General features: G+C 43.4%; 1 protein-coding gene across 3 annotated transcripts in view; it reads left to right on the forward strand.

Moving 5' to 3' along the window:
* LRRC8B (leucine rich repeat containing 8 VRAC subunit B) overlaps positions 1 to 14,116 on the forward strand; it is a 52,308-nt gene extending 38,192 nt beyond the window's left edge. For all 3 annotated transcript variants that reach the window (XM_030206109.1, XM_030206108.1, XM_030206107.1), the window contains exon 4: positions 12,728 to 14,116. In XM_030206109.1, the coding sequence (XP_030061969.1) occupies positions 12,728 to 13,009 (282 nt within the window). In that variant the 3' untranslated portion in view covers positions 13,010 to 14,116. The remainder of the gene's footprint in view (positions 1 to 12,727) is intronic.
* The last annotated feature ends 13,814 nt before the right edge of the window (positions 14,117 to 27,930 follow it).

Here is a 27,930-nt window from a genome sequence, read left to right on the forward strand (position 1 = left end):
TGCTATGCATATGCCCTGGTTCTTTCCCTACCGAGCTGCACGCTAAAAGTCCGTACAGCTCATTTGCATGCACTTTCCTTTGAGCATCTCTTGCTATTTCAAAATCGGTAAGTTCTACAGAGGATCTAAACGCACGCAGTTTTTAACAGGTACTTTTGTGCATCGGGCCCTAAGCGTGAAGTAGTGTCATATGTTTGTTGCCAGTATAATGTGTAAAAGGCTGCGGGGTCACTACTCCATCCTCATCCTCCTCGACCTCTCCGCCGGTTTTGACACTGTCAATCACAACCTACTTCTTGACACACTGTCCTCCCTTGGGTTCCGGGGCTCTGTCCTCTCCTGGTTCTCCTCTTATCTCTCCCATCATACCTTCAGAGTACACTCTCATGGTTCGTCCTCCTCCCCTATCCCGCTCTCTGTTGGAGTTCCTCAGGGATCTGTCCTTGGGCCCCTTCTTTTTTCAATCTACACCTCTTCCTTAGGCTCCCTGATTTCTTCTCATGGTTTCCACTATCATCTTTATGCCGACGACACCCAGCTTTATCTCTCCACACCAGAAATCAACGCGGATACCCAGGCCAAAGTCTCGGCCTGCTTATCCGACATTGCTGCCTGGATGTCCAACCGCCACCTGAAACTGAATATGTCTAAGACTGAACTTATTGTCTTCCCACCCAAACCCACTTCCCCTCTCCCTTCACTCTCTATCTCAGTTGAGAACACCCTCATCGTCCTCGTCTCATCTGCCCGCAACCTCGGTGTTATCTTCGACTCCTCCCTCTCCTTTTCTGCGCACATCCAGCAGATAGCCAAGACCTGTCGCTTCTTCCTCTATAACATCAGCAAAATTCGCCCCTTCCTCTCCGAGCACACCACCCGAACTCTCATCCACTCTCTCATTACCTCTCGCCTTGACTACTGCAACCTACTCCTGACCGGCCTCCCACGTAGCCATCTACTCCCCCTTCAGTCCATCCAGAACTCTGCCGCTCGTCTTATCTTCCGCCTTAACCGATATACTCATATCACCCCTCTCCTTAAGTCACGTCACTGGCTCCCAATCAGATACCGCATACAGTTCAAGCTTCTCTTACTCACCTTCAAATGCACTCGATCTGCGGCCCCTCTGTACCTCTCTACCCTCATCTCCCCTTACGTCCCTACCCGTAACCTCCGCTTTCAAGACAAATCCCTCCTTTCAGTACCCTTCTCCACCACCTCAAACTCCAGGCTCCGTCCCTTCTGTCTCGCCTCACCCCATGCCTGGAACAAACTCCCTGAGCCCATACGCCGTGCCCCCTCCCTACCCATCTTCAAATCAATGCTCAAAGCCCACCTCTTCAATGTCGCCTTCGGCACCTAATCACTACACCTCTTCTCAGAAAACTTATCTACCCCAACTTGACATTTCGTCCTTTAGATTGTAAGCTCTTCCGAGCAGGGACTGTCCTTATTGTCAATTTGTACAGCGCTGCGTAACAATAGTAGCGCTCTAGAAATGTTAAGTAGTAGTAGTAGTAAGATTGCATTGGTTTTGTTTATCTGTTTTATTTCTTTTATGTATGTTTGTTTATTTTTATTTGTTAAAAGCACCTTTTTTTATAGGGTAAATCAAAGCACTGTACAATAAAAAACTTTAAAAGCCAGAAAAGAACTACAACCAAAATAAAGGAAAGCAATAGAACAATCATAAGGAGCATTTTCAACTTGTCTCAAGAATCATAAACAACAAGATACAGTCACGCAATATTTCACCCAACTGTGGAGAGCCTCCTCCCATATACACAAAATAGCTGGCCACCCAGGGAGCATGTGCCACAAATCCATAAAAGGTCCGCGAGAACAAGAGGGTTTTTAACCCCCATTTAAACTTTCTTTAGGAAGCTTCTGAGCGCAAGGAAAGCAGTAGATTTTATTGTACCCTGCTTGGAACTGTGGATGTGTGGGCTATAAATGTTTTTTTTAATTATTATTAAAGTTATGTTTATTGACATTTTGCACACAAAAACAGTGTAAAATATCAAAGGCATACATTGATTTTTGTGAATTATATTTCAGTTTGCAAAATATAAGCTTAACACGTTAGTATCTTTACCCCCCCACCCCAAACAAAATACCCTTTATTTGACCTTATCATATAAACTGTGATCTGATTCTTGGGTTCTGATAGTCTCAAATCCATATCACTAACTCATCTCACCCAAAACCCATCCTAAAACACTCCCCCCATCCTCATTCATATAACTATGAAGAGCTATGAAGAAACTTAAAATTGGCTGAATTTATTAAGCACCTGGCTACAAGCCATTGGTAGAATGGATGCCAAATAGGGTTCCCAGTAAGAACATTTTTCTTCCTTTTCGGGTGAGAACGAGCTGTCCAGGCCTCCCAGGTCATTAAAGTATGTAGCCTATTTCGCCAGTTCTAAAATGCTGGTGGGGGTTCCTGCAGCCAGTGACTGAGGATACATTTTTGTCACAGTATAAATGTCTTCCCAAGAAACAGACTTCCCTTCTCTCCAGAGACCCTGCAAGCGCAGCTGTATGAAACAACACACCTTCAAAAGTCAAAATTAAGACATGTCCCAGGATTCATTGGAGGTAAGCTAGAAGTGCCTTCCAAAAGGCTTTTATCTTTGCACAATTCCAAAGACCATGAAGGAGTTGATTTTTCCATTCCCCACATTTTGGACAAATGGGTGACTCCAAACAACCTGCATGAAAAGCTTGCCGTTGTGAGAAATAGGCCCGATGGATCACCCTATACTGACATTCCTTTAAGTCGGCTTGATGTACCGATTGTGGGATAGAGGAAAACAAGTATTCCCGGATCTCCATTCGCAATGGTCTACCTAACTGCTTGGATCAAGCATCCTAAAATGAGGTGTAACTCAATTTAGGTGAGTGTTGCCATAAGAGTTTATAAAACCAGGAGACCGATGTTTGTCCAGTTGCATCCCCATGCAAAAATTCTTGAATTTGTGATCAGAAAGTCAATTGCAAACTTGTTGCCAGTAAACTATGAATAAAGCTAACCAGTTGTCAGTAAACTATGAATAAAGCTAACCAGTTGCAGATAGGCAAAATGATATCTCAAAGTGAATGAAAATCGCTGTCTCGGCTCCTAAAAGACAAATAGATTTCCATCTTCTCTAAAGAAGTGTTCCAGAAGTTCTAGACTCAAACCTCGCCACCGCTGAAATTCCACATTATCAAGACCAGGTGGAAATTGCACATTCCCCGTCAATGAGAGTAATAGGCTACTATTCAGATTTTGTCCCCAGTTCAGAAGCTGCTGCCTCCACACATACCACAAGGGGCCTAACAACAAGCTAAACCTGACCCGAGGAGAAAATGCTTGCAGTAGTGCAATAGGGCACCATGGCTTAAAATATTCCAATTTCATTGCAATGGTATTTCAGCAATTTAAGTATCCAGTTAGGCAAATGTCTTAACAAGCATGTTTGGTTGTAAAGTTTTATGTCTGGCATACCCTGACCTCCGTGCCTCCACCCACCTAGCAAAAAATGCCAGTGTAATTTGGGTTTTTTGCCAACCCAACAAAATGCACTGACCAACTTTTGTAATACTTTAATGTCTTGTCATAAGAAATGAGACTGTAACGTTTGTAACACATATAGCCGTCGTGGAAATACGACTACACGGTAAAGTTGGATTCTTCCCATGAGGGACAGTGGCAGATGGTGCCATAAAGCTGTGTATTACTGTTCCGTAGCAATTTATTCACGTTCAAACAATATATTTGAGCTGGCTCCGTGGATATACGCAGTCCCAAATAACGAAAGGAACCCACTGCCCATTGAAGTGGGAAAGACACCCCCCACCTCTTCAGGTCCTCAGAACTTACTAAGGCCTCTGATTTTTCCAAGTTTAACCTAAAACCAGAAAAATCACCATATTCTTGAAAGCTTTCTAATAGAGTGGACAGAGTGATGAGGATCTTGAAGATAGACTAACAAGTCGTCCGCAAATGCCGCAATCATAAACAGCTCTCTCCCAATTGTAATCCCGTTATCTCCAGATTATTTTGTGTTTCTGTGATCTGATCTGAAGAACAAGGGTTACCTTCAAAAGGTAATCAAAAAATGTGAAAGGTAATCAAAAAATGTATTGATAGTCCAATAAAAAAGGTATCATCTTATTTTCTTTTCTATGGTTTATTTCTATTTATTACCTTTAAAAGTGGACTGACATGGCTACCACATCATTTGTATTTCTTGAATTAGAGGGTCCAGGGTGAGAACAAATAACCACGGAGATAAAGGGCAATCGTGCCTCGTTCCTCTCTGAATCTCAAAGGAATCGAATAAGATATTGTTAACCCATCCTAGAGCCAGAGGTTGATTGTATAGTGTCTGAATTGCATATGCGAATCATCCCTGTATCCTATATCCCCACAGGACACCCTGAAAGAATCCCACACCACCCTATCAAATGCTTTCTCTGTGTCAAAACTAATGAGAAGTGAAGGGATCCCTCTAGTCTTTGCCCGATCCACTGCCATCAAGATCTTCCAGACATTTTTCAAAATGGTCCTCCCCCTAACAAATCCTACTTGAAAGTCCATTACCAGGGTTGGAAGCACCGGCGTGAGGTGCATAGCTTCGCTTCAAAATTGAGAAGGGAAATGGGGAGGTAGGATTCCGGTCGGTCTTGGATCCTCCCCAGTTTCAGGAGAACTATAATCTATGCTATGTGGAGAGAATCAAGTAATGTACCCTGTTCTATATGAGCATTAAAGGCCTTTGTGAGTATGGGTGTGATGTGTTCATGAAGCACTTTATAAAATTCACCTCTTAACCCATCTGGGCCGGCTGCTTTATTCAGTGAACTCTTAGATATTGCCAGTGAGACTTCTTTCACCTGGAATTGTTCGTTCAGATTTTCCAGGGGTGAGGGAGACACCTGTGGTAAATCAGTATTAGATAAATAGATGTCACTGTCCAAATGAGAAGCTGCCTCATCAGAATATAGGTCATCAAAAAAGGTACGAAACAGATGACTAATACTTTCGTCTGAATGGCATATTGCCCCTGTGGAATCTTTGAGAGCTAAAATCCTTGTGGGCCCCCTAGAGCATCTTATTAAATTTACCATCATTCTGCCACTTTTGTTTGCATGTTTGTACAAACAGTATGTATAATATTCAAGGGACATTTTTGTAGCTTGATGAATAACATTTTTTTAAAGCTTGTTGGGCCTCCAGTAGTAATTCCTTATTCCGAGTAGTAGAATATTGTACATATAGAGCTCGAAAATGAGAGACCCTTCCCTCCAATTTTAAGAGCTCTCTTTTATGAGCCTTTTTTTTTTTTTTTTGGAAACCAATAGGCTATGATATCTCCTCATAAGATGGCCTTCGCTGCCTCCCAGTAAAGGATAGGGTCCCTGATAATAGGCTTGATTGTCTTCCTCATAGAGACTCCACTCATCAACTATATATTCTAGGAACTGGGGGTCACTTAGTAGAAAACTGCCATTGGGGAATTCTCCCTAGGCCCACAGACAAATGTATCCCAAATTCCACCCACGCATGATCAGATATCATTATGGGTCCTATTATTGGTGAGTCTACTTTAGCCGGTATTGTAAGACACAGTGATTCTGTCAGCCATTTCTCCAAAAAGGAACTTAGATCCTTGTCTTGAATCAATTTGAGAAGCCCCACAAACCACAAATTATTTCTTCTTGATCGATTTTCTAATACATCAAGTTTTTCTTTCACCTGCTTGATCTTAACTACGAGCTGAGGGTTTTCCACATCTCTCACGTACTTCTCGTCCTCAAGAGCCCCAACACATTGTTGTAATTCTTGGAGTTCTTTAGTTATTATAGTAAACCATTGATCCATTATGTCTAATTTGTCTACAATTACTTGCAACTACTTTTCAACTGTTTCTACTGCTGCTTTGACCTCCGCTGCCTACTCAGAGCTGGGAGACAAGACAAGTTGGCTTTTGTCTTGGTCTTTTTTTGTATTTCTGGCAGCCATAAAAAGTCGATGTCCACTGGAGCCAAGTGAAATAGGTACAGTTCAAATTCCTATTAGCTATTCAGCTGCTTTCAGGAGCCAATTAGGCGACGATTAGCTGATAAATTACGGGAAAACCAGAGCACTCGGACTTCCTGCCTCCTTACTTCATCCCCCAACCGGAAGTCCTATAAATTTTTTTTTTTAAAATAAATTGTGGGGGGTCACGTGATGCTCTGAGGAGAGGAAGACGTGGTCCCGCGATCTCCCGGGCCCTGGCTCTCTAAACTGATTTAAAATTGGATCCTCAGCTCACATCTTTCCCCAAAAGACGATAAAAGGAACAGTTTAACCCCTCATGGACAGATACTTAAGTTCGCCAACGCAAACAATGGCGAGCCGAGGGAGTAAAAAGGAAAAAGAAAAAGTAAAGGCGCCAACGGCGGTAGTAGAAGAGCGGCCTGCAAACGGGGGAACCCGATTTACTACGGAGCAACTGCAACAGATCGTGGAAGCAATGGACACAGCACTAGATCCGAAACTAGATAAATTATACATGAAAGTGACCAACCTGGAAACGCTCATAGCAGACACGATGAAACGAACAGGAGAACTAGAAAGCAGAGTCTCCGCCGTAGAAGACGCAGCAGGCCCCGCGACGCAGAGAGAAAAGAAAATGGCCGCCACACTGGAAATGCTGTCAGCAAAAGTGGAGGACCTAGAAAACAGGTCACGGCGGGGGAACCTTCGCATAGTGGGGCTGCCAGAGTCAGTAAATGATCGACTGTTACCCGATTTACTAGAAAAATGGTTAGCAGAAGAGTTCGCGTTATCGGACCATGCAGGGAAACTGTGCCTGGAAAGGGCTCACCGCATAGGTCGGAGGCAAGAAGGCAGGCAGACCCCACGAACAGTGATTGTAAAGGTGCACAATTATGTGCATAAAGAAGAAATTTTAAGAGGGTTTCGCCAAAAAAGAAATACGCTGCAATATGAGGGACAGCAGATACGTATATTTCAGGATTATTCAGCAGCACTGCAGGAAAAAAGGAAAAAATTCACCCCATTGTGCCAGAAATTACATGAAAACCAACAGGTATTTATGCTGATTTACCCAGCAACATTAAAGATCAAACATGAGGGCCGTTGGAGGCAATTTGAGGATATTCAGGAAGCTCAGAGATTCGCAGCGGAACTGGAGACAAGAGACCAGCAAGGAAATACTGAGCAGAAAAACGGCTGAGGCGCAAGAAGGAAGAGAGACCTGCAGTGTAAAAGGTTTGATAATGGGGACCGATACTGAGTAATAAAAGAATTATATAATGAATGTAGAGCTGGGGCGGAGAGGGTGGGGGAGCTAGGGCCCGGGGACACGGGGAACCCCAACACCCATAAAGATAATGGGAGTAGACAAAGAGGGGAGGGGGGAAGGGAAGAGGGGGGATGGGGGGAAACCCAAAAGCGCAAAGGGGAGGGAAGGGGGGGTGGAGGTTAAAGGTCACAATCAAGAAATATCACTGGAAAGCTGGGCTTCGATAAAGAGGAGGAGGAATGAGAGAAGGGGGAAATTGGTGGACATCAAGAACAGGTATAAATGGAGAGGGATATTCCAAGGGGGGAGGCTGGGTCCCCTGAGGAAGGGAATAGAATGTAAACGGGAGTTTTACAGTACACACAGAGGAAATGGCTAATCTCCAAGGAGGGGGGACTAGACTGATCTCCTGGAACGTAGGGGGGATCACATCCCCGGTCAAAAGGGCAAAGATCTTAAGTGCTTTAAAGCGACATAAGGTGGGAGTTGCGTGCCTACAAGAAACCAGGTTATCTCAAACAGAACACAAGAAATTACAAAGGCACTGGGTGGGAGAGATGTTTTGCTCTTCGGCGGCGGGGAGAAAAGGAGGGGTGGTGATCTTAGTGCATAAGGCGGCAGCAATTAAAGCTAAATTCCTATTTGCGGACAGTGGAGGACATTATGTAGGGGTGCAATTAAATTGGCAGGGACAGACGAGACTACTTGTAGCAGTTTATGCTCCCCAGTCAGGAGAAAAGAGATTTTTTGCAGATCTCTTTGCAAAGTGCCAGCAATATGGCTCGGATCCACTAATTATAGCCGGGGATATGAACCAGGTTATGGAACCAGAATTAGATAGGACAGGCAGGCAGCCGAGAGTGGAGACATCGAGACCGGGTGTGCTTGAGACATTTTGTGGGGGGCTGGGGGTGGTGGACCCGTGGAGGCTACTTCATGAAACAGAACGTGATTATACACACACCTCGCGGGCCCACGGAACCCAGTCCCGCATAGATTATATTTTCGTCTCACAACAGCTGCTCCCCCAGATTCTGAATGCGACTATAGGCCCAGATGAAATTTCGGACCATGCTATGATATGGATAGAAATAGAGGCCCAACCATATTACCGAGCGGCCGGAGGCTGGCGTTTTCCAGCATACCTATACTCATCCCCTGAGTTTGCCGCATTTCTGGCTGATAAATGGGCAGACTATAACCTGAACAATGAACAGCACATAGACAATGCTGGTCTTTTTTGGTCCACTGCAAAGGCGGTAATGCGGGGGGAGGTGATGGCATACATTGGAAAGAGGAATAGACAAATAGCACAGCGGGTAGTACAGGCTGAAAGGAGGGTAAAACAGGCCAGAAGGCAGTACACGGCCCACCCTACACAGGACGGGTTCGAGTCCTTAATTGCAGCACGGACAGAGTTAAATAGCCTGCTACAGGAGAGGTTTATGAGAGCCACAGTGACCCGTAAATATCATCTCCATAGATTTGGGGACCGCCCGGGAGGCATGATGGCTAGACTGATAAAGGGAGCTCGCAGACGGCTAGCGGTGACTAGCATACGCAGTGGCCCTAATTTATACACCACAAGCCCGGAGGAAATCGCGAAGATATTTAGAGACCATTTTGAGGAGGTATATTCAGGGGAGCAGACAAGGGAGGATCTAAGGGGAAAGATACAGGAGTATGTAGCTCAGTCGAAAATACCACATTTGACGGGAGACCAGATGGAGTCACTGAACTCACCATTAGACGCAAAGGAAGTAATGAAGGCCATACAGGCCCTGAAAATGCACTCAGCTCCCGGGCCTGATGGGTTCTCGGGTGAGTTTTATAAATTGCTTAAACAACAAGTAGTGGGGCCCCTACTAGGCTTGTTTGAAGAGGCGGTAGAAACAGGAAGGCTCCCTAGATACGCAAATGAAGCGCTAATTACATTAATTCCCAAACCAGGAAGAGACACCACAGACCCGGCTGCTTATAGGCCTATTTCATTAATTAATGTGGATGTAAAGATCTTGTCAAGACTATTAGCAGAACGCCTAGCAAGAGTACTCCCAACGTTAGTAGGAGAGGAACAGGTGGGATTCGTCCGTGGTAGACATTCGGTGATTAATGTCCGAAAGCTGCTGGCAGCAGTGATAGCGGCACCCGGGGGGAATGCAACAAGCCTAGTAATCAGTTTGGACGCGGAACGTGCATTTGATAGGGTAATGTGGTCATTTATGTTTGAGACACTCCAATGGGTGGGAATAAGGGGCTGGTTTCTAGAAGCGGTTAAGATGCTTTATGTGGACCCACGAGCCAAATTGCTGGTTAATGGGGTTAGAACTCAAGAATTTCCCATAAGGCGGGGAACAAGACAGGGGTGTCCTCTATCCCCATTATTATTTTTGATATCATTGGAACCCCTATTATGTAAAATCCGTGCAGAGCCTGGAATCCGGGGAATGAGGGTGGGCAAAGGAGAGGTGAAGTTACTAGCTTATGCAGACGACATAGTGTTATTAGTAGAAGATCCGCAGACATCGGTGGAGCGGCTACTTGAGAAGATAGGGGAATATGGAAAGCTATCAGGGTTTAGATTAAATTTGGGGAAATCTTTGGCACTGCCGATGTCTCCCATAGTTCAGACCAGTTGGAGTGGCCCCTTTCCTTTTAAATGGGCGGAAGAGAAGCTTACGTATTTGGGGGTGGAAATCCCGGTAGATCTGTCCACATTGTATAGAAGGAATGTACGACCCCTGCTGGAGGAAACTAAACGCCTCCTAGGAATATGGGGCTCGTGTCCACTTTCCCTGACAGGGCGCATTGCGCTATTTAATATGATGATAGCACCGAAATGGTTGTATAAATTCCAGATGCTGCCATTATATCTACGGGGAAGGGAGGAGAAAATACTACATGAAACCTTAAGAAAGTTTCTGTGGAATAGTAAACGCCCCAGAATAGCGTTGAATGCACTGTGTAAGCCTAAAACACATGGAGGTATGGGATTACTCAGTATCAGGTACCTCACAATTGCCTGCACAATGAGACATGTGCGGGATTGGCTAGTAGGAAGCCAACAATTTACAAACACCCAGCTGGAAGCATCATTGAATCCGGAAGTGCATCTTAGCTGCCTAATGCACACCTTAAAAACAAGACCAGTGGGGCAGCAACCTTTGAACTGTTTTGTGCGATCAGCAAGAGCAATGTGGCGGTGGCTGTGCAGAAGACAAGGCTTCGCGGCAGGGACAACTCCTTTTCTACCATTGACTCTTAACCCTGATTTCCCAGATGGTTCATCAGCGCAACACTTTAAATCATGGAAGATGAAGGGGATTCGGTACCTATTTCAATTGCTGGATGCAGAAGGGCAGGTAAAGCCACTGGCAGCATTACAAAGAGAATTTGGTTTGACTGCATCAGATTTTTATGCTTATGCACAGGTGAAGCACTACGTACAATCATTGGGAGCAATGAATCTGGCAGAAGACGTGCAAGAAACGCTAGCAACAGCACTCACTCTAGGATCGGAAAACTTGGTGCCACTGCGATTCCACCATAGGCACCTGTTGGACACAACAGAAGATATAGATTATCGCAAACTGGCACGAGACTGGAAGAGGGACCTTAAAGTGGAGATTACAGCTGATATGCTGCAAGGCTACCTGCTATCCATTTTACATAGGGCGGTGTTCATAAGGCAATGGGAACAGCAATACAAGTTTGCCACGCGGGCTTACATCGCACCAGCCAGAGCGCGACAGGCAGGTTTTGGAACGGGGAATTGTCCCAAATGCGGAGAAGAAAAGGCGACCTTGGGCCATATGTTCTGGCAATGTACACAGATTAGAACATTTTGGAAGCAGGTTTTGACAGAGACAAATCATTATTGGAAGCGGACAGTGGGAGAAACCCCGCTGGTATTATTTGACGTATATGCTATTGCCAAACCGATTCCTGTGGGATGCACAGGCTTTCTAAGAAGAACAGTGTTAATAGGAAAAAAGGTGATTCTACTCTACTGGAGAGAAACTCAGGCGCCTACAAAAGAGCTATGGAGAACAAAGATGACCGAACAGTTGCACCTGGAACTTTGTGGGCTCACTGAGGCAACTCACTCACAGCAGGAACGGAACGCATTCTGCAGGGTGTGGGAGCGTTATTGGACCACCCTTCAGCCCAATATCAGGAAGAGGATCATACACAGATTAAAGGGGAGAGAGAAGATACCAGTGACACACTGGGACACATCACAGAAGTGACATTGGACCTTTAACCAGTCCTTAGAGGGAGAGGGTGGGAAGGGAGGAGTAGGGGAGAGGGAGGGGGGAGGGAGGGACTATCACAGACAATGGACCACTGACAAAGTCTGCTCACTGTTTTAGCAGCAATCAGGGTAGTTCATAGAGGATGGGCAGTTTAAGTATCATTGATAGAGACTCGCTGCAGATGTTAGAAATGATAAAATATCTGAATCAAACAGAATGTAGCATGTGGGGAAGGGGGAAGTGGGATATAAATGAAAAGTTGATAATCATATTTGGAGGAAAAATGTGGAAGAATTTATGGTATTGTGGTTACATACTCTTTCTCTGAAAATGTCTGTTATCTTCACATTTGTATTGGATACGTTGTTAATAAAAATTATTGAAAGATAAAATAAATTGTGTCTATTTAATCCACACTAACTAACTGTAGAACCTTCGAGGATCTTAGAAAATAAGGGCCAATGCTTGTTAGTGAGCTCTCCTATTAAAAGTAAATACAACAGTCTGCAAAAATACATAAATAGGATATATCTGAGTGTAAAACGTTATAAGAAACAAAACAGACATTTGGTTCACTCAGCAAAAGGTCAAGTGGATATTCTTTACATCTCAATAGTAAATATAAACCATGATTGCTGAGTAAGGAGCCCTTTTACCTTTTACTAAAGCTTAGTGCGTGCTAACAGACATTAGCATGTGCTAAGTACCACAAGGCCCATAGTTATAAAATAGGATTTGCAGCACTTAGCATGTGCTAATTCTGTTAATGCACACTAAGCTTTAGTAAAAGGATCCCTAGTGGATGTAAATACAATTTTAATATAAGTAAACTAAAAGATACAAACATAACACGTTTAAACTTAACTACTGTTATAAAAAACAACTCTGCTCCTTTTAGGGATCCTTTTCTTTTCCAGATTTGATGATGTGGCATTTTGCAGTTACTTTATGAGAGAGCTCAGTTCTAGAATATCGATAGAACCTGAATGTAGATGGAATTACTTCTAAATGTAGAAGCTTATTGCTCAAAGTATGTCTGTTTTCTCCTTTGTTTTATAATTAAAAACACCTTATGAAAAAATACATTAAGTAATGGAAAATATTTTATCAGTGTCCAGCTTTCTGTAGGCTAACATGCCTCAATTTCCATGTCCTCCTTCCTTCCTAGGTCAAGATGCTGCCAGATGGATTATTTCAATGCAAAAAGCTCCAGTGTTTACTTCTGGGAAATAACAGCCTGACAAGCCTGTCCCCTTATGTGGGTGAACTGTTGAACCTTGTGAAGCTAGAGCTTATTGGAAACCAGTTTGAATCACTTCCTGTTGAATTAGAAGCATGCCAGTCTCTGAAACTGAGTTGTCTTGTTGTGGAAGAAGATTTGGTGGACACTCTTCCATCTTTTGTAAAAGAACGTTTGAAGACAAGAGAAATCATAGACATTAGGATCTGAAACTTCCAATTCCCCCCCCCCCCCCCCCCCCAACTATTTAGCTTGATTCAGATCAAATATTTGAAGCAACAGTGTATCAGGATTATTTACCAGCAAACTCTGACTCTGCCAGTCTGGTAGTTCCAAGGAGGTTACTCTGTTCATCACTGTGTACACAAGATTATCTCTAATGTGGGCAAGGAACCTTTAATGATATATGGCATTTGACCTTATGCACCCAACAATAGACTATAAAAATTAAATGTGGGGTATTTTTCCAATGTTAAAGCAACACTGTTTTCTCCAAGGTTTAAAGGGGTAATTTTATAAAGGATTTTTCACGTGTAAAGGCTTTTTTTATGTGGAAAACAAAACAAGCAGATCAATGTAAATGGAAACAAATGTTTATTTGTAAAGCACAAACCAAAATGATACCTGACACAGGCCGTGTTTCGCCCACACAGGGCTTGCATCAGGGGCTGCCTCTTCCTTGAAGAGAACTAGGTAGGCGCCTTCCTTCGGCTCTCTTTTCACACTGCATTCATCTCCTTCAGATTACTTTCTCTGGAAATAACCTTCCAACTTCGCCTTCAACATCAAGAAAGGTGGGGACACCTGCACCGGAGGAAGGCACCTACCTAGTGCTCTTCAAAGAAAAAGCAACCCCTATGTGGGCGAAACACGGTCTGTGTCAGGCATCATTCGGGTTTGTGCTTTACAAATAAACATTTGTTTCCATTTCCATTGGTCTGCTTGTTTTGTTTTCCACGTTGGAGTTTGCAGTTGTCTTGCTGTTTTCCAAGGCTTTTTTTATGCACATAATAGGGGTTTTATAAAATTAGCCCAGGGGTATATGTGTAAAAGTATGCTTGTGCCAAAGAAGTGCACACTTTTACATGGCCCTTGTGTTCATGGGCAGAATGTTTGCAGAGCATGGACAGTTGCGATTTATGCGTGTTAATAAAATACACATGTACACACATATTTTACACATAAACATTTATGCCAGCTCTAGGCAGCCATAAATATCTGCAGCCTCAATCTAGGTGCAATTTTCTGTCACTTTGTATTTTATAAAGACACATAGGGCCCTGTTTACTAAGGTGCGCTAGCATTTTTAGTGCACGCTAAAATTAGCACGCGCTAAATGCTAGAGACACCTATATGTTCCTATGGGCGTCTCTAGCGTTAGCGCATTGTAAAAATGCTAACGCACCTATAGCATGGCTTAGTAAACAGGACCCATAGAGGCCCTTCTACTAAAATGCATGAAGTTTTGGGCTTAATGTACTATCATGCAAAATCTTAAATGTGTGGTTGAAAACTAACAGCATGAAAAGGGGGCATTTCCCCTATTTTTTAAAATTGCAGGTCATGCATTAGTGTTCAGATTAATGTGCAGCACCTGCTCCCAGTTAATGCAGAAGCACTTAGCACCTCCTATTTAATTGACGGTAAGTAGTCCCGCGTTAACTCTGTGTTAGTCAGCATGTGGTAAGTGTAACGTGAGCTGACTGTTGCTTCCACAACTACTCTCTATCAATGCCACACCCCTGACCGAAATATTCTGAAAAATTCGGTAATGCCTGGAAACAGGCAAACTACCCACAAAACCTGTTAACACGGTCACACAGTGGCTTGTTTGCGGGTGTTAACTGCGTGTTAAGTGCTTAATGCCCTTTAGTAAGTGGCTCCATGGTTTCCTATGTATCTTTATAAAATAGGAATCTACATGACCTTCGTGCATAGGCAGCCTGTTACAAAATTATCCTTCAGGTAACCAAAACTAGAAAGAAAAACTATTTTTATTGGTTCTGATGACACCAAAGTGTCTGTTTATGAAGCAGCACTAGCGGCTGTCCATGCGCTAGTTCCAACACGGCAACGGGCTGTGTTGGCACTAGCACATGGACAGCCACTAGAGCTGCTTAGTAAACCGGAGCGCAAGTATGGTAAAATAACCCCAGTGAAGACGCTTATGAATATCTGCTGTCTTCCTACTTCAGAAATCATTCAAAGTGCTATTTCATGCTACAAAACAGCTGAACCCTATTTTTCCAGCATTGATCTTCAATGGACAGGTACTAGACACCAATGGAAATTTTTATTTAGAAAGGGGAAACTTTTACCTTTTATATCCAATAATTTTCTTCATAATATAGATACTTTTTAATTACTGTAGGTACTCCCTTATTTCATAAATTAGGAAGACGCCTATACTTCCTTGCTAAGTAGGAACACTGTATCTGCATAAATCACATTTCAAGAAAGTCTAACAATCCATTGCTAACCTGACAATATATTTTGTTTCTAGAGGGTTTCCCCCACCCCCCCCTTATCGAAACCTTTGGAAACAAAGTTATATTGTCAGATTACCAATGGGCTATTTAAAAAGTTTACACTTTCTTGAAAAGTGATTTATTGCGGATACAGTGTGCCTGTCCAGCTGTAGCTACATTGCAATGTATTTACATCTCCCTCTTCTAGGGAAGACCAAAATTAGACTATTTGTCTTCAGAAAATGTATTCAAACTGATTATTCGCCTGTTTACATTATGTACAAAGAGAGTAGTGTACATCCTGGTCCTTATATGGTTTCCCTATCTTTAATGCTTTTTATACGATACGCTACTGCTATCACAGTGCTAACACCTCACACTCAGGGATTCTACCCACACCATACACTGTACTATTTGAGCTTACTGAAACATACGAATATTATGAACTGTACCTACTTTGTATTAATGCGGTTATTATTAACATGCCGTTGAGTTGATGTCGAATCATGATGACCCCATGGATGGTATGTCCTGAGCTATGTTTGGTCTTCAATCAGATGATTAATTATGAATAAAGGGACATTCATGACTGCTGCTGTTTAATTGATCCATTGCATTGCTAGTCTTCCTCTCTTGTCTTGTATTAATGCTAGAAGCATACAGTTCTTGAATTTGAGCTTATTGTTTTTAAATAACCATCTTTTTTTTTGTCTGATTTGGTCAGGGCTGGTGTTACACATGCTGGGTCCCAGGCCAGAAATTTGGCTGCCAGCAAACTGTGCTGCCTTCAGCATGAGGCAGGCTTTGAGCCCCCTGTAGCATGGGGGCCCAGGGCAATTGCCCCTTTTGCACCTCCTTAACTCCAGTTATGAATTTGGTGACAGTGATGTTACAGTAGAGGAATAGCCTAATGGTTAGTGCAGTGGGCTGAAAACCAGAGGAACCAGGTTCAGTTCCCTCTGTGGCTCCTTGTGACCCCCTGGGCAAGTCACTTAACCCACAGATACAAAACTTAGATTGTGAGCCTACTAGAGACAGAGAAAGATACTTGTTTGTAATATGTTAACTGTTTTGGTTGTACTAGAGAAAGGCAGTTTATCAAGAATCTAATAATAATAATGCAGTCTTCTATCTCTATCCTTAATCTCATTGATGTACCCAAAACATGAACCCTGAGTTGCAGAAGGAAAAGATTAAAAATGATGAAATAGTAAAGGATGCAAAATGGTGAGATTACTATTGTTTTGCATCCTGAAGTTTTTTTCTGGCGACTAAACGAAGCTGATATGCAAAAGATGCTGGGCTCCTAAATTTAGGTGCCTATGGAGCCCTTTTACTAAGAACATAAGCATTGTCATACTGTGACAGACTGAAGGTCCATCAAGCCCAGCAACCTGTTTCCAACAGTGACCAATCCAGGTTACAAGTACCTGGCAAGATCCCAAAACAGTACAATACATTTTATGCTGCTTATCCTAGAAATAAGCAGTGGATTTTCCTCAAGGCCATTTTAATAATGGCTTATGGACTTTTCTTTTAGGAAGTTATCCAAGCCTTTTTTAAACTCCACTAAGCTAACTGCTTTTACCACATTCTCTGGCAATGAATTCCAGACTTTAATTACACATTGTAAAGAAATATTTTCTCCGATTTGTTTTAAATGTACTACCAACCCAACCCCTCCCCTCATACCTTAAAGTTGGAGGAGGAGGGACTAGCATTCCCTCCCTCCTCTGCAGCCACTTCCTCAAAATGGTGGTGCCCTACCCTGCCCAGTGCATCCCTCATATGGTAGTTAAGCCCTGCCCAGTGCATCCCACAAAGTACCGGGCAGGCCACCACCATTTTGAGGTAGTGCCTGCAGAGGAGGGAGGGAGTGTTAGTCCCTCCTCTTCTAACTTTCAGGTAGGAGGGGAGGGGTTGAGTTGGGGGGACCGCAATGCTAGAACACCAGGGGCTAGTCTTCAGGGGGGTCACATCAGGCGTGTTGAGGGTCACACTGGACCCCCAGGATATTTTCAGTGGGGGGGGGGCTATGTGCTTGAGGGGTCTGGGGAATCTACTGGACCTCCAGACCCCCTTGTGTTTAGGGGGTGGGTTGGTGGGGGATTACGTGTTTGGAGGGGTGAGGGGTCTGGGGGTTCTACTGGACCTCTAGGACCTTACATGTATGGGGGTCTGGAGTCCATTGGACCACCAGGGCTGTGTCAGCTGGTCTCCCCTATTCCTTCCCTGCTCGGCAGAACCTAATGACAGCTCCAAACTGATGTAGAGATTGCCACAGGAGCAGCGCCCTTGTTTGGCGTGCTGCTCGCTGAGCATTAGGGAGGAATGCTGGAGACCCTCTTTTGTATGCATTTGCAGGCAATTAGCAGTCAGAGCCTGTGAGCTCGTTTCACATGCTCGCCAACTCTGATCATCCAGCGCCGGCAAAGATGGGCTGTAGTCCGGCATTAATGGCCTTTAGTGCCCACCTTTGCTTTTGAGCATCGAGGCCTCAGTGCACACTGCAAGCCATGTAGAGCCAGTAAAATAATCCCAGAAAAAGCTGGGCTACAAAGCCATTGCCCTATGTTCCTGGGCTGCTATAGCACCTGTGATGTGGCCAAAGCTCTCTCCCCTCCAAATAATGGGTGATCTCTAATACAAACACCCCAACCTGAGCCCTCTATCCTGGATATCCCCACTGTGGCCCCTCTGGCTCCTTTTGAGGGTCCCCCAAGGTCTTTGTTAAATCCCTGGTGCTTAGTGGGGTCCGAGTAGGAGCCAGGTTCAAAATGGCACCAGCAATCCCTAGTGATAGTCTGTCTGTACCATTGCTAGGAATCATGTTTACATATAAAGGCTTCTTTACCCTTATAGTGAAAAATGACTCCTAGTGTCCTAGATGGACCGTGCAGGTCTTTTTCTGCCGTCATCTACTATATTACTATGTTAGTGTTAGTTCTGCAAGAGTACAGCTAGGGGACACCAGTGCCATTTTGAACCCAATGCTGGCAAGGACTAGGGATCGCTCCTGCCTAGACCCTACTTAGACACCAAGCATTTGTTAAGGTAAACCTTGGGGAATCTGTGGGATGAGTGTTTCTATTCTAGGGGAGGACTTCCGCAGATGCACTTGACTTGGGGTTTGTAGTTGGGGGCACCCAGGAGAGGATTTGTACTTGGAGTGACCAGTGGCCACCTCATGGGTGCTATGGCGGCCTCTTTAAGATATTGTCTGGGATAATTGGTCACAGCTTTGTGGCCTGATGCTCCTGGGACTATGTCATAACACTGCTTGCAAGGTTGCTTGCAATTAGCGTTATGTATATACCGCAGGAGTCAGGAACCTGGTGTATTGCAGTAGTGTGAGTTGGTGACTCCTGTGGTAAATCAAGGTATAGTAAAAGCCCAGCTTTAACCACACCTTGATAACTTCCCCCCTTCACTCTAAAAATTAGGAGCCAATGACCCTCTAACTTTCAGGTGGTAATGTTCTGAAGCTGGCCTCTGCATTTATTATATTTGTGTTATATGTTTGTTTCACAATGCTGTTAAATGTGCATATTTCTGATACTGTATCATGTAAGTCCTAGTACCTCATTGATTGTATTTATGTGTATACTAGTAAAAAAGCCCCGTTTCTGATGCAAATGAAACGGGGGCTAGCAAGGTTTTCTTCTGTGTGCATGTGGGAGTGTGTGTGTCCCTGCCCTCTGCCCTCTCTCCCCTCTGCCCTCTCTCCCTTCCCCTGTGCTCTCTGTCCCCTCCCCCCTCGGAGTCGAGTCCTTCAGTGTTTCCTGCTGTGCTGTGTTTGTGTTACAGAGATAGTGAGGGCTTCTGCCCTCTCTCCCCTCCCCCCTCTGAGTCTTTCACTGTTACAGAGAGAGCGATTTGATTTCGTGCTTTGCTGTGTTTTCCTTCACTGTTTGTGTTACAGAGAGAGCGAGGGCAGGGCAGCCACTCATGGGGAAACCGGATATCTCTCCCCCTTCACACTTCTGGCTGGAGGCTTCATTTAGGACGGTAGTGGTGCCTTTTATATATAGAGATTTGTCACTTTACTATGGTTATGCTGTTTAAAATTGTAAGTTTTTCTACTTGCTGTACACCGCCTTGGGTGAATCTCCCACATAAAGATGGTTAATAAAGCCCAATCAATTAATCTATAAAGATAATTCATGTGCCTCTCTGCTTATCTTTAAGCCTGAATGGTGCTATCTGTTAAGGTGGCCTCACTCAATATGTGCTCCTAAGCGGAATCCATATCCTTTTGAATTACAAGTGCTATTCATGTGGCCCTCCTAATGCAATACCTTTTATCAGATAGTGACTGAATATTGCTACTTTGTCCCTTCTGTAAAATTATTATTATTTGTTGCATTTGTATCCCACATTTTCCCACCTATTTGCAGGCTCAATGTGGCTTACAAAGACCTGTCATGGCATCGCCATTCCAGGATATCAGGTACAATTGGTAGTGCAAAGAGATTAAGGATGGGTAAAGAGGTCTAAACAGATAGTTAGAGAAGGGTGATTTTCAGAGCTGGGTAGATTGGCGGAGTGGTGTAGTTAAGCTAAGGTTACTCCCCATCTTTGCCTAGATGTTGCATTGTGAAGTTTTTAAAACGAAAGCGCTAGTGCAATTAGCACTTGATATTCCAATAGCACTTGTATCATTAGTATCAGTCTAACCATGTTTATTGTTTTAGCAGCAGCCTCAGGATATTTGAGTTTTGCTCATAGTAAGCGAAATATAGAATAAAAAATGAAATAGAACATTTAATAAGCTAAAAATGAGGGAGTCAATATTCAAAGCAACTGAACCAGCCAGAAATGGTTCAGTGATTTTCAGCAGAACTTATCCGGTTAGCACCAAACTAAAAACCGGCTATTTTTTTTTGGGGGGGGGGGCATTCCAGGGCAGAGTCGGCACTTAACTGGCCTGGTTAACCACATAAATGGGACCACATAAAAGTCAGTCCTATCTTTGGAGTCCGTTTACTAAGCTGTGGCAAAAAGGGCCCTGCACTAACAACGGGGGCCATTTTGCCACACTCTGTGACCATTTTTACTGCAGCAGGTAAAAAGGCTGAAAATAGCCATGGCCGTGCGGTAAGATTCCTCTTATCACAAAGCCATGCGAGGGGGAGCACATACCACCCTTACTGCATAGACGTGTGAGGGGGAGCACTTACTACCGCCCATTGAGGTGGTGGTAAGGGTTTCCGCACTAACCCAGCGGTAACCAGGTAGCAAGCGGCGCTGTCTGATTACTGCCGGCTAACTGCCACACTAGAAAATAGTGTCCTATTTTCTCTAGCATGGAAAATGGCGCATGTTAGGGCTGGAACTACCGCCGGTGCCTGCATTGGACTGGCAGTAGCTTCATATTGGTATGCGGTAAGCCCGTGTTGGGCTTACCACCACTTTGTAAAAGGGCCCCTTTATGCAGTAACTCGTAGCCAGTTTAGTGTTAGCTGGCTTTGAAAACCCAGAAATTCAATACCCAGATAGTGCCCAGATATTGTTGGACATTGAATTTCTGGGTGAAATGCTGTCACTGGCTGAATATCGGGCTGAGAAATTTACAACATGGCAACATGAAAATTATATTTGTAATATGTTGAAATAAAAATCTGTTCTTTTTTTTTTATTGTTGACATCTTTTAGCGCTAACAGATACACTGTCCCTTTAAAATGTGTAAACTATTGTGTATTCATTTATTGGATTCAGCTAATGCCTTTTCAGCTGTAGCTCAAGTCAAGTTTTGGACTTAACTGCACATTAACAGCAAAACTTAACATGCAGTAACTGCAAAACCTGTGCAGTAAATGCAGGGAGGGGGCATGTCTGGCATCTGCTCTGCATTTACCACATTTCTGTGTCCCTTTCCCTTTCCCTCTCTCCTCCCCTCCTAAGGCACCCCCATCCTGTGGCTAGCATCTCTCCCTCTCTCTCCCCTGCTCACCCTTGTAGTCCAGGATCTTTCTCAAATTTCGTTTAGATTTGCTAATCCGCTGGTCAGACATGCTATCTAGACGGATTACAATATCTTCAAATATAAAAATAGGTAATAGTGTATGCACTCAGACAAACAAACAGACAGTGAAGTGAGAGGGTGGAATTCCATTATTAAGAGAAAGAAAGGGGGGAACAAACAGTAGGGATGCACTTAGTTTCTCGAGAATGATAATTGGGTGCTCTACTGAAAAGAAAAGTTTAAGCAAATTCATCCTGAAATAAAAATGTCTTTAAGTTCTGACTTAAAGATTGGTAAAGAGGCTTGATGTTGCAAGGAGGTGGCTAGAAGGTTCCATAGACAGGGTCCTTGAACCAAAAAAATTGAAGCACGAGTATGTTCATGGAGTATTTGTTTATAAGTTGGAATGATGAGTAAGTTTTGATCTTGGGAGAGTAGAGAATGTGAGGGGGTATACGGAAGTAGTAGTTGATAAAGATAAAGAGGTTCTTTAGAGGCTAAAGTTTAAAAACCATAAAAAGTGTCACAGGGAGCCAATGGGAATTTTTTTAAAGCGGTGTCATATGGTTCTCTCTATTTCTCTCCCTTCATCACTTGGTCCAGCATCTCTCCCCCCACCTGCCTACCTCCCCCCATATGGTCTCTCTCTCTCTCTTTCCTCCACTCCTCACTTCCCCCATTGCAGGTCCAGCATCTCTCCTCCTCTACAGTTTGGTCTCTCACTCTCCTTCCTCCACTACCTCCCCCCCTACCCAGAGTCTAGCATCTCTCTCTCTCTCTTTATTCCCCCTCACCTCCTGTTCTGGTATCTCCACCCCCAAGGGGGGGGGGTATGGCATCTCTCCCTCTTTCCCCATCCCAGGGGTTTGTCATCTTCCCTCCTACAAGTGCCTGGCATCTCTCCTTCCCCCTTCGTCCTGTAGAATCTGGCATCTCCCGTCCCCTAAATCATGTCTAGCATCTCTTCCTCTCCCCAAAACAGGAAAGGATGTTTTCCACATGAAAAGTCACAAGAAAGTCAAACAAGTAGAGAAGGGACTTAGGCCAACCAAAAAAGCACAAAAACAGCCAGAGGTTGATTGCCGTCAATTATTAAATGTCAAAATTTATGCAGACTCGACATGGAACCGTGTTTTGGCAATAAATTGCCAGCTTCTGGAGTCAAATGTATCTAAAAATATACAAATACATACAACAGTTAAAAAAGAATAATCAGTATAGCTAAAAATCAGTTGAAAAATATATAAAATACTAATAAATGCAATGAGGTACTCAAAATTATAAATGATAATTAAATAAAGACTTAAAAAGGGATGATAGACTAATAAACTATTATGAGTTAAAAATAATATACACCTGTGATATAATCCATCTAAAAATAATATATGAAGGACAAAGATCCAAAAACCATGAACAGTAAGAAGGTTGAAGAGATTACTGTTATACAAACTATCCTGACATACAAGGTCTACATAGTACAATTGTTATTGATCACAAGAGCCAATAGTCGCTGAAAAAGAAAAGGTGGTAACATATATAATAACTACAAAAAGTTGGATCTTGCCCTGAGTAATATGCTCCTGGGGGTAAAGGTGTCATGGATTTGATATTCCACCTTTCTGTGGTACAATCAAAGCAATTTGCATTTATTACTTTTTCTGTCCCTAGGTGATGGAGGGTTAAGTGACTCGCCCAGTGACAAGGAGCTGCAGTGGGAATTGACCCCTGTTTTTCTGGTTCTCAGGCCGTTGTACTAACCATTATGCTACTCCTACTCTGTTCTTTTTTTTTTTTTTGTGATTTTCTGTGACTGTATATTATTAACTGAATAAGAGGAGGGAATTTGATTCTGCTAGATGGGGCTGGATCACCTAAGGGGGAGAGAGGTATGGGGGGTGCTTCCAGTTATTAGATACCCTTGATCCGGCCCCGAAACCATAATAATTAATCTTTAATTTCAGAACAGTCTCAGTAATATTGTTGACTTCCAATCTGTCCAACAGTAAAACAACCTTCTTTTCAAAATCTGAAACTATGAAAAAGCAGAAACAGTGCTCTACACTGACCATAAAGGGAAGCAGGCTCCCTCAGTACATTCCTTCACACTGTTAGAATAATTTAGCACTGGTGCTCTTGTGTCATAAAATACACTTGTAGCTGCCACTTCTGAACCATGAGGCTCAGCATTTTTGCTGGATTCATCTCTGAGGAATTTTATTCTGTTTAGAACCTACTTTCCTTAAATGCCATTTTGTGGTTTACTGACTGACATCTTTCTTTGAACTTTTCATCAGTTCTCATACTTCCCCTACTCTGTGGGATGGTGTGGAATGGCTTTATTTTGGACACACAGCACACTGATACCAGAACTTCCTTCTCTCTCTTCAGAAATCTTTCTCTGCCCCAACCTTTAGTCCCCACAACAGTAAGAGACTAAAAAATTGGGGCTCATTTTCAAAGCACGTAGACTTACAAAGTTCAGTAGGTTACTATGGAACTTTGTAAGTCTAACTGATTTGAAAATACACCATGGGCCCGTCTACTAAAAGGTGTTACATTTTGGGCTTAGCGTACTACAATGCAGGTTGCCCAAAATTAACACCAAATCAAGAGGTGTTACCTTTATTTTTTATTGCGGGTCATATGTTAACATTCAAATTCATGTGCAGCACCTGCTTCTGGTTAACGCAGAAGTAGTCCTGCATTAACTCTGTGTTAGGGAGTTAATCTGCTGTAAATTCAGGGGGTCTTTTCCAACGCAGGCTTACCACTCAATAATCTGGAACTACCACTGGGTTACTGCAGCAGCCCAACAGTAGTTCCCACCCCCCAGTGCGCACCATTTCTAGCGCTACAAAAATATTTTTTATTTTTGTAGCACCAGTGTTTACCTAGCGATAATCGTGCAGTGCTGCATGCTGCCCAGTAACCACCAGGTTAGTGGGGGAGCCCTTACCACCACCTCAATGGGTGGCAGTAAGTGCTTCCCCCCTGAAATTGCTGCATAGCAAGTGGTTCACTTACCACATGGCCATTTCTTAGAAAAACAAATGACAGCCTTTTACCCACTGCGGTATAAGCAGAGGCGTAGCTATGGGGGGCCACGGGGGTCTGGGCCCCTGCAAATTATGTCCGGGCCCCTGGTTTGGCTGGCAGGGGTCCCCAACCCCCACCATCCGAAGCCTTCTTCAGAACCGTCTCTGGCGCAGCCGCGTTCCTGCCCTACTATTCTTGCTCCTCCTGTCCTGTGCACGCTGATGCTCCTTTATGTGAAACTGAGAAGGAGCATCAGTGTGCACAGGACAGGAGGAGCAAGAAGAGCAGGGCAGGAATGCAACTGTGCCAGAGATGGTGCTGAAGGAAGGCTTCAGCTGGCGGGGGTTGGGGACCCCCGCCAGCAAAGGTATTTGCGAGGCGAGGGGGGTGTGAGGAGGTGTGAGGCAGTGGCAGCGGGGGGGGGGGGGGGGGAGGTGAGGTGAAGCAAGGCGGTGGGGGGGGGGGGGGTGGCGGGGCGGCACTCAAAATGTGCCCCCAACCTCTGGCTCTGGCCCCCTCCCACCATAAGTCTGGCTATGCCCCTGGGTGTAAGGGGGCCTCAGCACTTGTGAAACAGGCCCCCTTTTACCGCAGCTTAGTAAAAGGGGCCCTCAGTGCGTTAACTGCCAAATGCCTGCCACAGCCACTTTCTACCCATACCACGCTCCCCGACAAAGAAATTCAACATTTAAGTAAAGTGCAGTTTAACACGTGGTGGCAGGCAAACTACAACAAAACTCCTTAATGTAGTCATGTGGTAGCCTGTTTCCACATGTTAACTCCCGGATTCTATATATGGCACCCAGATTTCCGCACCCAAGGTGTGCGTGCAATATAATTGAGTAGCGAGTCCTTAACTATCAATAATTGGATGCTAACAACCAATTATTGAAGTTAATAGGAACTCATTGATATTTGTATGTGAATCTGGCTGTGTGCTATTCTATAAGGAATCTAATTTAAAGAGACCACGTATTACTTGTGTGGGGATTAGATCAATAAAAGCGTACCTTTCTACCTTATATACAATGTGTTTGCAAGCAACAATGGCATCCCCTGGGCAAAAAACTAACAATAACAAAAAATGTGGAGAAAAGAAGACATCAGATCTTACGGAAACACCTTTTGTATAATGAGGGAACCACATCAGTCATATGTCTTCAAAAAAAACTCCACAAAACTATTTTACCACTGGCTTAACCATGTGCTCTACAAACACTTGTAAAGGAGACATAAATAACACAGTTTACAAAGCTTGGAAAGAGTACTTATCTCGGCTGAAGGATTATCCAACTTTATATCATGAATCCAGCCTCGCATACAATGTACTCCACACTTCCATAAAGTCCCGACAGGGTCACCCGACAGGGTCACCTGTTTCGCTACTGTATAGCTGCTTCAGGGGAATATTTCCATAATTAAAGACAGTCCAAGCTCTTTACGTCTCGCCGTCTCCAATTCACTGTGGTTCAAAAATGGCTTTAAGCGGCTTTAAGCAACAATTTTTCTCTCGATTCAAACGGAACGATTCTCCCCTAAACGGAACGATACCGCAGCGCCAAGGAGCCTCGGTTGGCCAGGGATAGCCGGCTGCGGCAGAGGTTTGAATCGGGAGAAAAATTGCTGCTTAAAGCTGCTTAAAGCTAAGTTATATTATAATATTTACTCTGGATACTAGAGATATTTAAGAAGAAAACTATTTAAGGAGAACTATATGAAAATGTTGAAAAAAATTGAAAAATGTGGAGAAAAGCGGGTTGATCAATGACGATGTGAACAGCACCATCATTATATTTGGAACATGGTTCCCGGATGGTATATGCTGTTAAGAACTCTGAAGATCCCCGTTCACTAAATAATGTGGATCTATGAATGAATATTATGGATACACTGTGAGAATATTGATTATCTATAAAAGTGATATGATACATAGTGTCTGGGATAATATGGAAATTCTATAAGGAATGGTGCATAACTCTACTTGCGTGTGACTCAGTAGTGGGCGTGTCAGGAGTGTTTGAAAGTTGCTTGCATAGTTATAGAATATGGCCTTAGAGTGCTTAACTTGGACATCAGTGCTCACACCAGGTTTCAGCAGACATAAGCCTGGCCTCAAAACTTAGGTTTGGGAATCGGTTCTAAGCAAGATTCTATAAAGGGCACTATTTACTGGATCTGGTCCTAACCATGCATTAATCCCTGGATTCTATAAATGGCGACTAAAGATGCGCGTGCAAATCAGTGTACATAGCTGATTTACGCACGCAACCTAATTGCTTAACAAGCTAATTAGTGCATATAATTGGCCACTAACAAGCAATTATTGGTACTAATTAGAATTTACGCGCCCAACTTTCTAAGCGTATTCTGTAAAGTGGTACATGCAAATTCTAATGTGTGGATCACAAAAAGGAACATGGCCATAGGAGGGGCATGGGCAGGTCATGGGCATTCCTAAAAGTTACACACAATGTTATAGAATACGCCCAGTCTGCGCCTAAATTAAACATGGGGGTTTACACCAGGTTTTAGTTCCCACGTTTTAGTTGGTGTAAATGGGTATGCCTAAATTTTAGTCACAGGGACAGGAGCTACGTGTGTTCTATAAACTACGCCTAACTTTAGGCGAGGTTTATAGAATAGCGCAAAGCATGTTTTTCTCAGCACCGATTTTGTTAGGCACCATTTATAGAATTTGGTCTTAAGTGCTTAATGCCCTTTAGAAGAAGGGCCCCTGAGTTCTAGAAAGCCATGAGTTATAAGTACTGAGTCCCCTCCCATGGCCTGACTGTCCTGTTCAAAATACTCATGATTTCTGCTTCTCAGATAAGGGTTCAGCAGCTATGAAATATACATTCTACATATTGATGAATTGAGCACTTAAGTTTTCCATGCTCCAGGCTAAAGTGAGGGTGAATACTTTCAGAAAAGTACACTGTGTATCCTTCTTGTGCTTCGTAGTCACATGAAGTTACAGTATTCTGAAATGGAACAGACTTCATCTAGTTTAATGCTATGTAGTTTCAGTTGGGTGAAACTTATACTTATCCAATGTGGGAACATATGAGATACTAAGAAGAAGAATAAGTTTGTGCAAGGCTTCTGCTCTGGTGCTACATTCTGTATAATAAAAATGTGCTTATATTTTTAAATTTATCTGTCAGTCCATCCATCTGTGACATTGATGTCATTTGCAGACCTGGGACCAGGGCTGCTTTAATCACATATGGCATACTTTGTATTGTTATTTGAATATTTTTACTACTGTAATTGTCTATTGCTTATGTTTGATTTATTCTTACTGTACACCACCTTGAGTGAATTTTTTCAAAAATGTGGTAAACAAATTCTAATACATAAAATAAATAAATATGGGGCCCTGGGCAAACTTGTGGATGGGTTCCCTTTTATTTTTTTGCAGATTACCCTCTCCCAAATCATGCATCCACTTCTCCCAAACCAAGCAACCAGTCAATGCTGAATCGCTAAGAAAGCACAGTCATCTTTGCATTATCTACTTTGTCATATCAAACATTTTGGGATAGAGAAGATGTCAAACAGCTGGGACAAACATACTGTGAATCATTAAGGGGGCACCTATTTTATAGGTGCTAACATCTGCACACACATCATGCACATAAATGTTTAGAATACTAGTGTA

This window comes from Microcaecilia unicolor, chromosome 6, assembly GCF_901765095.1.
Source record: "Microcaecilia unicolor chromosome 6, aMicUni1.1, whole genome shotgun sequence".
Lineage (NCBI taxonomy): Eukaryota > Metazoa > Chordata > Amphibia > Gymnophiona > Siphonopidae > Microcaecilia > Microcaecilia unicolor.